The sequence below is a fragment of the Trachemys scripta genome, chromosome 1, assembly GCF_013100865.1.
Source record: "Trachemys scripta elegans isolate TJP31775 chromosome 1, CAS_Tse_1.0, whole genome shotgun sequence".
Lineage (NCBI taxonomy): Eukaryota > Metazoa > Chordata > Testudines > Emydidae > Trachemys > Trachemys scripta.
In genome coordinates, this window is record NC_048298.1 from 345,129,638 (window position 1) to 345,142,477 (window position 12,840).

At 42.7% G+C, this 12,840-nt stretch overlaps 1 protein-coding gene across 1 annotated transcript in view; it reads left to right on the forward strand.

Moving 5' to 3' along the window:
• LOC117889022 (disintegrin and metalloproteinase domain-containing protein 20-like) overlaps positions 1–12,840 on the forward strand; it is a 137,152-nt gene that overhangs the window by 87,432 nt on the left and 36,880 nt on the right. The window contains exons 14-15 of the mRNA XM_034792864.1: positions 3,292–3,484; positions 10,277–10,382. Of these exons, the coding sequence (XP_034648755.1) occupies positions 3,292–3,484; positions 10,277–10,382 (299 nt within the window). The remainder of the gene's footprint in view (positions 1–3,291; positions 3,485–10,276; positions 10,383–12,840) is intronic.

Below are 12,840 nucleotides of genomic sequence, written 5' to 3' on the forward strand. Positions count from 1 at the left end.
GGGGCAGGTGGAGTGGGCTTGACAGCACAAGCTCCAGCCTGAGTCAAAATGTCAAAGCACTGTCTACACAGCTAAAAATAGTGCACTAGTATGATCCCTGCTATCACAAGTTTGTGGACCTTGGGTGGGAAGCTTGCTCTCAAATGCTGTGTAGACATACCCTATCTGACCTCAAAACATCCCCAAAGTGATATTTTCCCAAACATTATGTTCGTATATGGACTTCTAATTTCTCTCTATTGTCCTCTTCCTTCATCATCATCCTGCAAACAGGATGTTAGGAATCATTAAAAAGGGGATAGAGAATAAGACGGAGAATATATTATTTCCCTTATATAAATTGATGGTACGCCCTCATCTCGAATACTGCATACAGATGTGGTCTCCTCATCTCAAAAAAGATATACTGGCACTAGAAAAGATTCAGAAAAGGTCAACTAAAATGATTAGGGGTTTGGAATGGGTCCCATATGAGGAGAGATTAAAGAGGCTAGGACTCTTCAGCTTGGAAAAGAGGAGACTAAGGGGGGATATGATAGAGGTATATAAAATCATGAGTGATGTGGAGAAAGTGGATAAGGAAAAGTTATTTACTTATTCCCATAATACAAGAACTAGGGGTCATCAAATGAAATTAATAGGCAGTAGGTTTAAAACAAATAAAAGGAAGTTCTTCTTCACACAGCGCACAGTCAACTTGTGGAACTCCTTACCTGAGGAGGTTGTGAAGGCTAGGACTATAACAGAGTTTAAAAGAGAACTGGATAAATTCATGGTGGTTAAGTCCATTAATGGCTATTAGCCAGGACGGGTAAGGAATGGTGTCCCTAGCCTCTGTCTGTCAGAGGGTGGAGATGGATGGCAGGAGAGAGATCACTTGATCATTGCCTGTTAGGTTCACTCCCTCTGGGGCATCTGGCATTGGCCACTGTCAGTAGACAGGTTACTGGGCTAGATGGACCTTTGGTCTGACTCGGTACGGCCTTTCTTATGTTCTTATGTTCTTGACTTCCCGCCATAGAATGGAATGCCTTTATGTCCAGAGTCATCTGAGCCTGGGCACTGTAAAGATGGCTCACATGAAGGAGGAGAACTTATTCCAGCTCCCAGTGCAAGATATCCTTATTTAGACAGAAATAAGTTCCTCTTCTGCACCCTCTCGAGCTCTCTGAGATTCCTCAGATCATCTGCAGGAGACCTTGGTGACAGCCAGACCCCCAACTAAGAGTTCCGCAATAAAAGATCAAATCACCTCCTCTAGACCCCAGAAAAGCCTGTGTCAACAACAGAGAGTTCTTGTGCTATCATTGATGCAATAAGTGTGGCACCTGCTGCTGTGGGAACCAGTACAGTAGCAGAAAGTGCTTCCGTTCAGCCTATCCTACAGATCAGTATCTCAACTGGTCAGTAAATAAGGGACTCAGCAGAGAATCTCCTGGGATTGGAGAAACTATATTCATTTCCTCTACTTACCGTCCTTACAGCCCTTTACTTCCAACCTCATGAGTAGGAGTCCTCTGACAGCAATCCAACTTCATCACGTCACCCAATCCTTCCATACCAGTTTCTCAGGAAAACTTGGCAAAAGTTCCAAAGGATGTTTTCTGACAGATGTGTAGTGCTTGGCACACTGATAGGCCTTCTTTTTCCTCAGTGCCTAGTTATTCAGAAATATTTGCCACAAGGCTGCATTTACTCGAAGATTCATGGAATCCTCTAGAATTGGCAGAGGAGGAAGCATCCAGACTCTCCTTTCAGGCCATAGGTAAAACAAAACACATTCTTACAGATCTAATTCTCTACTACAGACCTGTATTCCTCTCTCCAAACAGAAATCTCAGCCTCTCTCTCTGATGTCTCTTCGTGGATATCCAGCCATCAGCTCAAGCTCAACATGGCTAAAACAGAACTCATTTCTTTCTCTCCATCCCCACTGTGCCCTCCACAATACCTCCTTTTGATCACTGTGGACAACACCATCCTGTCTGTCTGTCAGGCCCCTTAACTTAGGTGCCGTCTTTGAGCTGGACCATTCTCTAGGACCTCATTTCCAGGCAGTTTGTAAACCTTGCTAATTCTTTCTGTATAACATATCTAAGATATGGCCTTTCTTATCCAATCAGACACCTAAAATTCTCATCCCTGCTCTCATCTCACAACTCAATTACTGCAACATCCTTCTCTCTGGTCTTGACAAATGCAATCTTTGCCCATTCATATAATTTCATAATGCTTCTGCAAAGATCACTTTCCTAGTTTGTTGCTTTGACCATGTCACCTGTCTCTTTGCTCCCCTCCCCTGGCTCCCTCTTCTCTTTCACATTAAATATATGCTACTTTTCTTGACCAATCCCACCATGTCATCTCTCATTTACTATTGAGCGGTCAATGCTAAACTCCAATCAACCCATAATGCCAGCTTTCATTACCCTCTTGTCACATTTTCAAACAAGGACTTTCATGCTTTCACCCATACTGCCCCTCATGCTTGGGAGGAGCTCTCCATAAACACTGATTAAAACTAAGCAATTACCCATCTCAAAACTATCCTTTTCCTTAATGCCTACCAAAAAATTGACAATAGTTAGGCTGCTGGTGAGCTAAGACCACTGCCTGTCAAGCTGTCCAATACTGTCAGATTGTTTCCTTGCATGCTACCCCATCTATCTGTAGCCATCATTTGTCTCTTGTCTTATACTTGGGTGCTGGCTCTTTGGGGCAGAGACTGTTGTCTTGTTCTGCGTTTGTATAACACCAAGCAAAATGGGGATCTGGGTCCTTGACTGCAAGGCCTAGGTGCTACAGTCATACTACTTCTACTAAGTACTCATTCTGGAGAGGATATTTATAGGTGGGTCCCATCCCCTTCTCCCCAATGACTGACAGGTCCAGCTTCTGAATACCGCAGGTGAAGTGACCCCAGGTCTAGTCTCAGCAGACTCAATATGGAAAAAATTAATAGATGGGCAAAAAGTATATTTTCCATTGTTCATTGTTATTGATTAAAGCATGAAGAGTTTTATCATTTGGGAGTGGAAAAGAATCACAAATATTTTAAATACTGAAATTAGAGTGCACTTCTTAATTGATAGCACAAGGAGTATTTATTTTGCATCTTCCTTTTATCTGATCTCTGCTTAAAATAAAAGGCAAAGCAACTGCAGGTGGGTTTTCCCTTTCCTGTTAGATGTTTGGGGACTCCTAAAACAAACATATTTTAAGAAGGTAAATGGTGGCTCATGAAATAGGCCTCCAGAGAGAAATCACATCCTTGTATTCTTATTTTAACAGCTTCATAGACAAGGGGAAATATGCAGAAAAAGTATTGGTGAGTGTGACCTTCCCGAGTTCTGCAATGGGACTTCAAGCTGGTGCCCAGAGGATGTATTTAAGCAAGATGGAACTCCATGCGGTGACAATGACTGTTGTTTCCAGGGGAGATGCCGTAACCACGAGAGACAGTGCAAAGCTGTATTTGGCAAAGGCAAGACCTGCATTATTTACAAAAACACATAGCAGCATCAATTAACTCTTAGGAAATTGGCCAGTTCTTATGATTGTCATCTGGGGACTTGGTAACAGACTTTTGGGCAGGGGGCTCTGCCACAAAGGAAGGAGAGTTTGTGTGGCTGCTGGGAGTGGCTGCAGTCTTGGTTGATCCTGCCTCACCTTTGCTCCTCTCCATGAGCTTGCCCTATCTAATCAGTGGATTCTATATATCACATCTACATATTAGGATGGTTATTCTAGAACACCAATCACTGCAATATCTAAACAGACACTCTGTACCCTACTTCCCCTGCTGCTGGACTACATGCTTCCTCAGCCCTGGAAACAATAGAAGAGGTTTGGAGTGGCTCTTAGCACACAAGACAGCTGACTTTTGGGAACAGATGGTTTGGAAAGTTGGGGTAGATACCTCCTTATGACTACAGAAGGTGCTAGGTGATAGTTAATGAAATGCAAAGCATTTCATTGAGGAAAGAGTGCTGAGACACCCAGGAAGAATATCATCATTCTCAATACCTACTTTGGTGTGATGGGGTGGACTAGATCCAGAGGCCCCCTGCTGGAAGCCTTGTGGCCCTTCCTCTTGCCTCCCCAGAAAAGTGCAGAGAAGTCCTCCAGGCAGCCTAGATGGGCTGCAGGGGTGTAGCCCATCAGAGAGGCTGCTGGAGTGACCAATCAGGGGCCGGAAGGGTCATATAAAAGGAAGCAGCAGAGGCAGAGCAGCCAGTTGCTTCTTGGAACTCAAAGAAGGAGAACTGGGTACCTGGATGGCTGGAAGAGCAACAGGACCATGGAAAGGTTAGTGTGGGCCATGAGAAAGTACTAGAGATTATATATCCTGGAAGGGAGGACAGTGTGTGTGTCTCAGCTGGAAGGTCGACTGAAGACCCACCAAAAGAACCATCACTTGGGAGGGGGGGAGGAGAAGGTATGCTCATGAGAGGCAATGCCACCATGTTCAAAACTGAGTGATTGCTTAAGAGCCCTTACTAAGGGACCTTGTCAAAGGCTTTCTGAATGTCCAAGTATGCTATCTTCACCCTTGTCCATGTGCTGGACCACCCTTGTCCATGTGCTTTTATGGGATATATGGTCTTTACTGTAGTTTCAACCAGTTTGCCTCGTACTGAAGTTATGTTTACTGGGCTGTAATTGCCAGGATTGCCTCTAGAGTTTTTTAAAAACTCAGCATCACATTAGCTATCTGCCAGTCATCTGATACAGAGGTTGATTTAAGTGATAGGTTACATACCACAGTTAGCAGTTCTGCAATTTCATATTGGAGTTCCTTCAGAACTCTTGGGTTAATACTATGTGTCCTAATGACTTACTACTGTTTCGTGTATCAATTTGTACCAAAACTGTCTCTACTGACACCTGAATCTGGGACAGTTCCTCAGATTTGTCACCTGAAAAGAGAGGTTCAGGTGTCGGGATCGCCCTCACATCCTTTGCAGTGAAGATGATGCAAAGAATTAATTTAGCTTTTCTACAAAGGCCTTGTCTTCCTGAGTGCTCCTTTAGTAGCTCTATTGTCCAGTGGCCCCACTGATTGTTTGGAATATGTGCTGCTTCTGATATGCTAAAATTTTTTTTGCTATTACTTTTTGTGTCTTTTGCTAGTTGCTCTCAAATTTTTTGACCTGCCTAATTATACATTTACAGTTGACTTGCCAGAGTTCATGCTCCTTTCTATTTTCCTCAGTAGGATTTGACTTCCAATTTTGAAAGGATGTCTTTTTGTCTCTAACCATCTTTTACTCTGTTTATCCATGGTGACATTTTTTCACTCCTCTTCCTGTTTGTTTTTTCTTAATTTGGGATATTAATGTTGTTTGAGCCTCTATTCTGGGGTTTTTAAAAAAGTTTCCATGAACCTAGAATGTAGGGGACACAAGTCCAAGTCCCTCCTCCAATGACTATTTAATGAATTATTAAAAGATGGAACAGCTTCAACAGGAGACATTGAGAAAGACTATACCACAATATCCCAGTGGCTAGGGCACTCTCATATAATATGGGAAACCCAAGTTTAAATCCCTTCTCCAAATAAGCCAAAGGGGGAGGATTGTAAATGAGCATCCCAAGAAAGGACCCTAACCATTGGCTAAAGGTTATAAGGGAGCCTCCCTTTCAGTTTAGCAAATCATTTATTGGAGGAATTCTTCTGTTGACTTCGCTACCATGTCTCAGAGAGATGAATTAACTACAGAAGTGGGAGAAACCGTCTTGTCACTGTACTGAGTGTCTCTGCTGAAGTGCTACAGCTGTGCTGCTGCAGCACTTCTAATGAAGACATAGCCTAAATCTGAATAAATGATTGCAAGCAACAACAGGGAGCTGAGAATAGCACACCTGCAGAGCCTCGAAGACACCCTCTAACATCATACTATAACTGGCTAATTAGTGTTATCAAAATAAAGTCTAGCAGGAGCCATATTCTATACTTGCTTCTTATTTAGGGAAGTAGGTCTAAGAATATTAGGGACTTCTCCCAGTTTGATACCCACAAGGCAGTGGGCAAGGTTGGACTCCTATATCACCACAGTCTTCTTGCCAGAAGAAATGTTGGCAAAGATTCAATCAGCTATAGCCTCGCTGCACCAATTTGCATATCAGAAAGTCATCTTCTTGCTCAGATTTATGGGCCTCATAGACTCAGCTATGCAGCTGAAACATTATACCTAGAAGGAAATGTGGTCTATCCAGCAATGACTGACAAAAGAACAGACATATTTTAGATATGTCTCTAATATTGACCATAGCAAGGAATCCTGATGGACTGTCTCAAGATGAAGAGAGTAGTTTTCAACTGTCCAGCAGTATCAGCAACACTAACCTCAACTACATCCAACCTGGGCAGGGGAGCTCACATTGACAGTTTGACAGTTTGTGGCCACTGGAACTCCCAGAAAAAATAAACTACACATTAGTGTGCTAGAACTCAGAGCAATATGCTGGGATCCCAAATCTTTTCTGCCTCACTTATATTTGAACATAGTGCAGCTTTTCAAGGACAACACAGGCCAGCTGCAATCAAGGAAAGTTGTGTATTATATAAACAAGCAAGGATGGTACTCATTCCACACATCTATGCAGTAAAGCAATGGATGCAGGGCAGTGGTGCATTCAACACAAGATCCCTCCTGTACTGCAATACCTAGCAGGGAAATGCAACAGTATTGTGGACCAACTGAGCAGAACTCCAGGATTGGTCATTGGAGAACTCAGTGATACACAAGATCTTCAACTTGTGGAGGTCATCCACATGTAGATCTCATTGCAACCAGGCATAATGCCCCAGATTTTGCTCAAGAGCAGGAAGAGAAAGCTAATCCATTCCAGACACATTCCTGATAATCTGGTGGCAAAGTCTTCTGTATGCTTTCCCCCCATTTCTCATCCACAAGATGGTAAAAATGATAAAACTGGACAGAGCCAAAGTAATTCTAGTGGCTCCATTGTGGCCATGTGGTTCTTAGTCCTTCATCTTACAAAAGGTGTTTACCAATCTCCTCCTCTTCCTCACAGATTTGTTGGAGAGTTGATCAGATCTGACAACCTGGGCTATGGGTCTTTGATAGAATTAGAACAATCTTGTTGTCTGCTGGTTCATGTCCTACTTAACTGTAGGAAAGAATCAACCCTTAAGTGTTATAGCTTCAAATGGAAGAGATTCAGTCTCTGCATAAAGAGTAGTAATGTAGCTACAACAATGGCTCCAGTTCATCATATTTTGGAATAACTGCTACAGTTGAAACTTTCACACCTTTTTTATCAGCAGTCAATGTCCATCTAGCAGCTATACCACTTTCTCATAGATAAGAAGTCTGTATTCACACACAACATAGTTAAGATCTTTATAAAAGGGTTCAGTAAATCTTCCTACACTTTAAAGACCCTTATCCAGCATGGAACCTCCAGTAGCTAATGAAGTTCCATTTAAGCCAATAGCAGAATGGTGTTTATTTTAACTCTCCGTTAAAACAGCTTTTATCATAGAATCATAGAAATGTAGGGCTGGAAGGGACCTTGAGAGGTCATCGAGTCCAGCCCCAGGCACTGAGTCAGGACCAAGTAAACCTAGACCATCCCTGACAAGTGTTTGTCCAACCTGTTCTAAAAGCCTCCAATGATGGGGCTTCCACAGCCTCCCTTGGAAGCCTATTCAATAGCTTAACTAACCTTATAGTTAGAAAGCTTTTCCTAATAGCTAATCTAAATCTCCCTTGCTGAAGACTAAACCCTTTATTGCAGCAAGGGAAGTTATAGCCGTAACATCTGTGTAATTACTGGGGGTTGCTCTGTGCTGGAGTACATTACATGCCTAAGGAACTAGGAGAATGCCTCATGTACAGCAATTTAAAAGCAAGTGCTGTAGGTGCTTCAGCAGCTAAGCCTTGTTGATGATAGCCCTGGTAGGTCCCAATGGTTAAGTGAAACGGTAATGCGCTACGGCTGGCAGAGAAGGCAACGTTTGCAAATTACCCTCGGTATAGAGGCTTTACAGTTACAGTTCAAAGTTTGCAATAGGGAGTTCTTGTTTTGGGCCTTGGGGCAGTCCTATTGAAAATCAGGGCTCTTCAGGACTAGTGCCTGGGGTGCCCTCTCCAGTCTAGTCTCTGTTGAAGAAAATAGACCAGGCTTGGTTAGTTTCTCTCATTGGGGCCCTCTGTACTAGCTTTCTTCCACTGCCCCATAAGTCCCATACAGACCTGCACCCAGCTCTAACATTCAGCAGTCACAACCTGTTCCACATGTGGCTCTGCATACAGTTCCTGTGGTTTCTTCTTTACAGCTCCTGATTTGTCATGTGGCTGCTGCTTTTTAAACCGAGCCCAGCCCCTTCCTGGTTCAGGATCTTTCCCCCTCCTGGCCAGAAGAAAGGGAAGTGTAGTGTGAAGAGCTGATGGGAGTTGAAGTCTCTTGCTTAGCTGATCCATCAAAACTGCTAGAAGAGTGTATGAATTGCAGGTCCTCATGGCTGACCCACCATTCACTGTTTTTCATAAGGATGGCTACATCCCCATCCCTAATGTGGTGACTGAATTTTATACCTATCTGGTTCAAAGGTCTTTAGCTTATTATGTCAGTTGGGCTAAATGATTCAGATTGTGCCATAATGTATTCATTTCTGTCTTGTGTGACAAAGTTCCTCCTCTATCTTGGTTGGTCCTGTGCTTATTGGTGGATTTTCTTGCCTCAGAGATTCACCATGTGGGTTGGGGAACAGAGCAGAGACCTTCCCCTCTGGAAGAACACACAGTCCAGGTCAATTGGGAGGTTTGGGGGGAACCCGGGCCCACCCTCTACTCCGGGTTCCAGCCCAGGGCCCTGTGGACTTCAGCTGTCTATAGTGCCTCCCGTAACAGCTGCATGACAGCTACAACTCCCTGGGCTACTTCCCCAATGGCTTCCTCCAAACACCTTCCTTATTCTCATCACAGGACCTTCCTCCTGGTGTCTGATAATGCTTGTGCTCCTCAGTCCTCCAGCAATACACCCTCTCACTCTCAGCTCCTTGCACCTTTTGCTCCCAGCTCCTCACACCACAAACTGAAGTAAGCTGCTTTTAAAACCCAAGTGCCTTGATTAGCCTGCTTTAATTGATTCTAGCAGCTTCTTCTTAATTGGCTCCAGGTGTCCTAATTAGCCTGCCTGCCTTAACTGGTTCTAGCAGGTTCCTGATTACTCTAGTGCAGCCCCTGCTCTGGTCACTCAGGGAACAGAAAACTACTCATCCAGTGACCAGTATATTTGCCCTCTACCAGACTCCTGTATCCCATTGGTCTGGGTCTGTCACACTTGATAACAGAAAGAAACAAGTATCAGAGGGGTAGCCGTGTTAGTCTGGATCTGTAAAAAGAAACAGAGTCCTGTGGCACCTTTAAGACTAACAGATATATTGGAGCACAAGCATTCACCCACGAAAGCTTATGCTCCAATACATCTGTTAGAAAGAAACAAGTGCTTTAGTCTCCTACACTCTCAAAATTCTTTAGTCTTTGCTTTCATGAGACCTACACTTTAGCATCAGACTCTATTCTGGAGAGAATTTGGACATATTCCACTAGAACCAAGGCAGCTTAAATGTAATGCCTTAGATATATTCCTTTTTTACAGATCTATAGGGCTGCAACATTGAGCTCTTTGCAAACATTTTACAAACCCCTATTCTCTGGATTTAGCATCCAGATTGGATGCACAATTAGGAAGGGCAGTACTTCAATCTCTCTTTAATTATAGGACTCACCTTCATCTAAAGGGAGTACTGCCTGTCACACTGTCCCATGAGTAGGATTATGCAGAGGACACTCAAAGAAATAGAGGTTAGTAAACCTGCAACCAGAATTCTTTGAGATGTACTTTGTATATTCACGATCTGAATCCACCCTCCCTCTTCCTTGGAGTCTTAAGTACAACCTGTGACTTGGAGGAGGCGGTGCAAGTCACTGAGTTAGGTGAATTGCCTACCCCCTTTTATAGCTTTGCCATCAGTAAATTCAGGAACTGTGAGAGCAGGGGTAGGACAGGGTATGAGAGCTCCAACTGGCACTGCTTCCTAAAGGTTTCACCATCACAGCTGCACCAGGGGTCCCTCCCATGAGTGTGAATATTTAGGAATCATTTAAAGGAACTCTGGTTACAAGTGAATACCTCAGTTTCCCCTTAACCCCTTGAAATGATTGGAGGACTTAGTGCAAAGCATTGTGTGCTTTATTTCTGTCTTGTCATTTACCTTGTGCTTTTCTCCCCGGTTTTGCAGCAGCACATCGGGCCCCACTGAATTGTTTCAAAGCAGTGAATACTAAAGGTGACCGGTGTGGCAACTGTGGTGGGGATGGACTTACTTACAATAAGTGTCAAGACAAGTAAGTTATATATATTGGTGTCTCTGATGCACTGGAAAATGTACTAAGAAACCTCGGTAAATAAAAATCTCTAATTTTAAGTAATGTAGAAAAATAAATCATAGACAAATGAGAGGAGAGACAGAGCAGCATTTTAACAGTAATTCAGTTTAAGCCTTTCATTTTCACCCTTAGTCAGTTTGATGGTGGCTTGAATTTTTTTTTAAAGGTAGTTCTACATATTCTCCTGTGCAGCCCAGTAGCAAACATTGTCACAACTCTTGTAGTTTCATTCAGCCTCAGGAAGCTAGTACACAGTTGAAAAGATTAACTGGTGGTCTTCTCAGCTCTGCTGTTTTGCATTGAAAAACTTCTTGCCGACTAGAGATTACTTGCTGATAGATTTCAGAGTGGTAGTCGTGTTAGTCTGTATCAGCAAAAAGAACGAGGAGTACTTGTGGCACCTTAGAGACTAACAATTTTATTTAAGCATAAGCTTTTGTGGGCTAAAACCCACTTCATCGGATGCATGCAGTGGAAAATACAGTGGAAAATGCATGCAGTAGGAAGAATATATATATACACAGACACACAGAGAACATGAAAAAAATGTGTGTTGCCACACTTCAATCTCCCTGCTCACTGAATTACAGACCTAAAAGTGGCAATACTACAACAAAAAAACTTCAAAAACGGACTCTAACGAGAAACTGCTGAATTGGAATTAATTTGCAAATTGGACACCATTAAATTAGGCTTGAATAAAGACTGGGAGTGGATGGATCATTACACAAAGTAGAACTTTCCCCCCTACTGTTACTCACACCTTCTTGTCAATTATTGGAAATGGGCCATCTTGATTATCACTATGAAAGTTTTTTTTTCCCTCCTGCTGACAATAGCCCACCTTAACGGATTACACTCATTATAGTTGGTATGGCAACACCCATTTTTTCATGTTCTGTGTGTATGTATGTATGTATATATAATATATATAGTAGATCTTCCTACTGTGTTTTCCACTGCATGCATCCGATGAAGTGGGTTTTAGCCCATGAAAGCTTATGCTTAAATATATTTGTTAGTCTCTAAGGTGCCACAAGTACTCCTTGTTCTTTTTGCTTAGATATTGAATCTTAAATGTTGCTTGACTCTTACACCTTGATGGTCAGCCAGGAGGGTGGAGGAAGCACAGGCTTCTTTGTGAAGCCTGGTAACATTGCAAGGCCAGAGGCTTCAGTCAAGGGCCACAGCAGCAGCTATGGCAGAAACCACTGCATGGAAGCAATCCACAGTTTGTAGCCAACAAGCCTTTTCCCTTTAATCCATACATTACTGTTTTGATGATATATTGATTATAGAACACAGCTTACATGTTCCTTGTCTATTTTGTCAGTTACTAATTTTATTAATTACTGAACATTTTATGAGCATCCTTGCAATTAAAACATTTTATCCATTATAGCACACATATATAATAACAGGTGTATCTTCATATACAGTGTGTGTTTACAGAAGAGGGACAAAGAAAATGAACTATTGACCATGGTATTTGGTTTTCTAGAATTCAGTTGACCAGACAGTCCTGGGTAAACAATAGACTTTTGATGTAACCTTTTGTTTCCTGAACACCAACAGTAATTAGTTACACAAATTAACAAAAGGCAATTTATCCACTAGGCAGTCTATCACAAACTTCAAAGAGACATATGGACAATGACATTATTTTACCCAAGATTCATCTAAATGTTAATATTCCCTTTTGATCTCTGAATTAATAGTTATAGTGACAGACAGGGACTGTCTGTTTACATGGCTAGCAGCAAAGATACACACAATTAACATTACCTCTAACAATATAGGTTTGCATTTCAAAGTTCTAGACTATCTAGCCATAGAATGGCCCTAATTACCATTTCTAACATGTTATTAAAAGTCAGCTTTGGATTAGTTAGCCTGCAAGCTGTTTAACTATTTCTTGCAATGAGTTATATTTTGTATAAGATTTGTTGCAATTATATGATTTGCATGGTTATATTTTAATTAGACAGTGTCACATTGACATTAAAAGAATCAGATTAATATTCACTCATACATTGTTACTTCCATTTCAGTCTCTTCTGTATGTCTCTCTGTGGATAACTTTTGACAAAGGTCACACTTTTAAAAATCATAGGACTGGAAGGGACCTCGAGAGGTCATCTAGTCCAGTGCCCTGCACTCATGGCAGGACTAAATGTTATCTAGACCAGGGGTCGGCAACGTTCGGCACACGGCTCGCCAGGGTAAGCACCCTGGCGGGCCGGGCCAGTTTATTTATCTGCTGACGCAGCAGGTTCGGCCGATCGCGGCCCCCACTCGCCGCGGTTCGCCGTCCTGGGCCAATGGGAGCGTGAGCAAGCAGCGTAGGCGAGCGATGTGCTGGCGGCGGTTTCTCGCCGTGCTGATTGGCCCGGGACGGCGAACCGCGGCCAGTGGG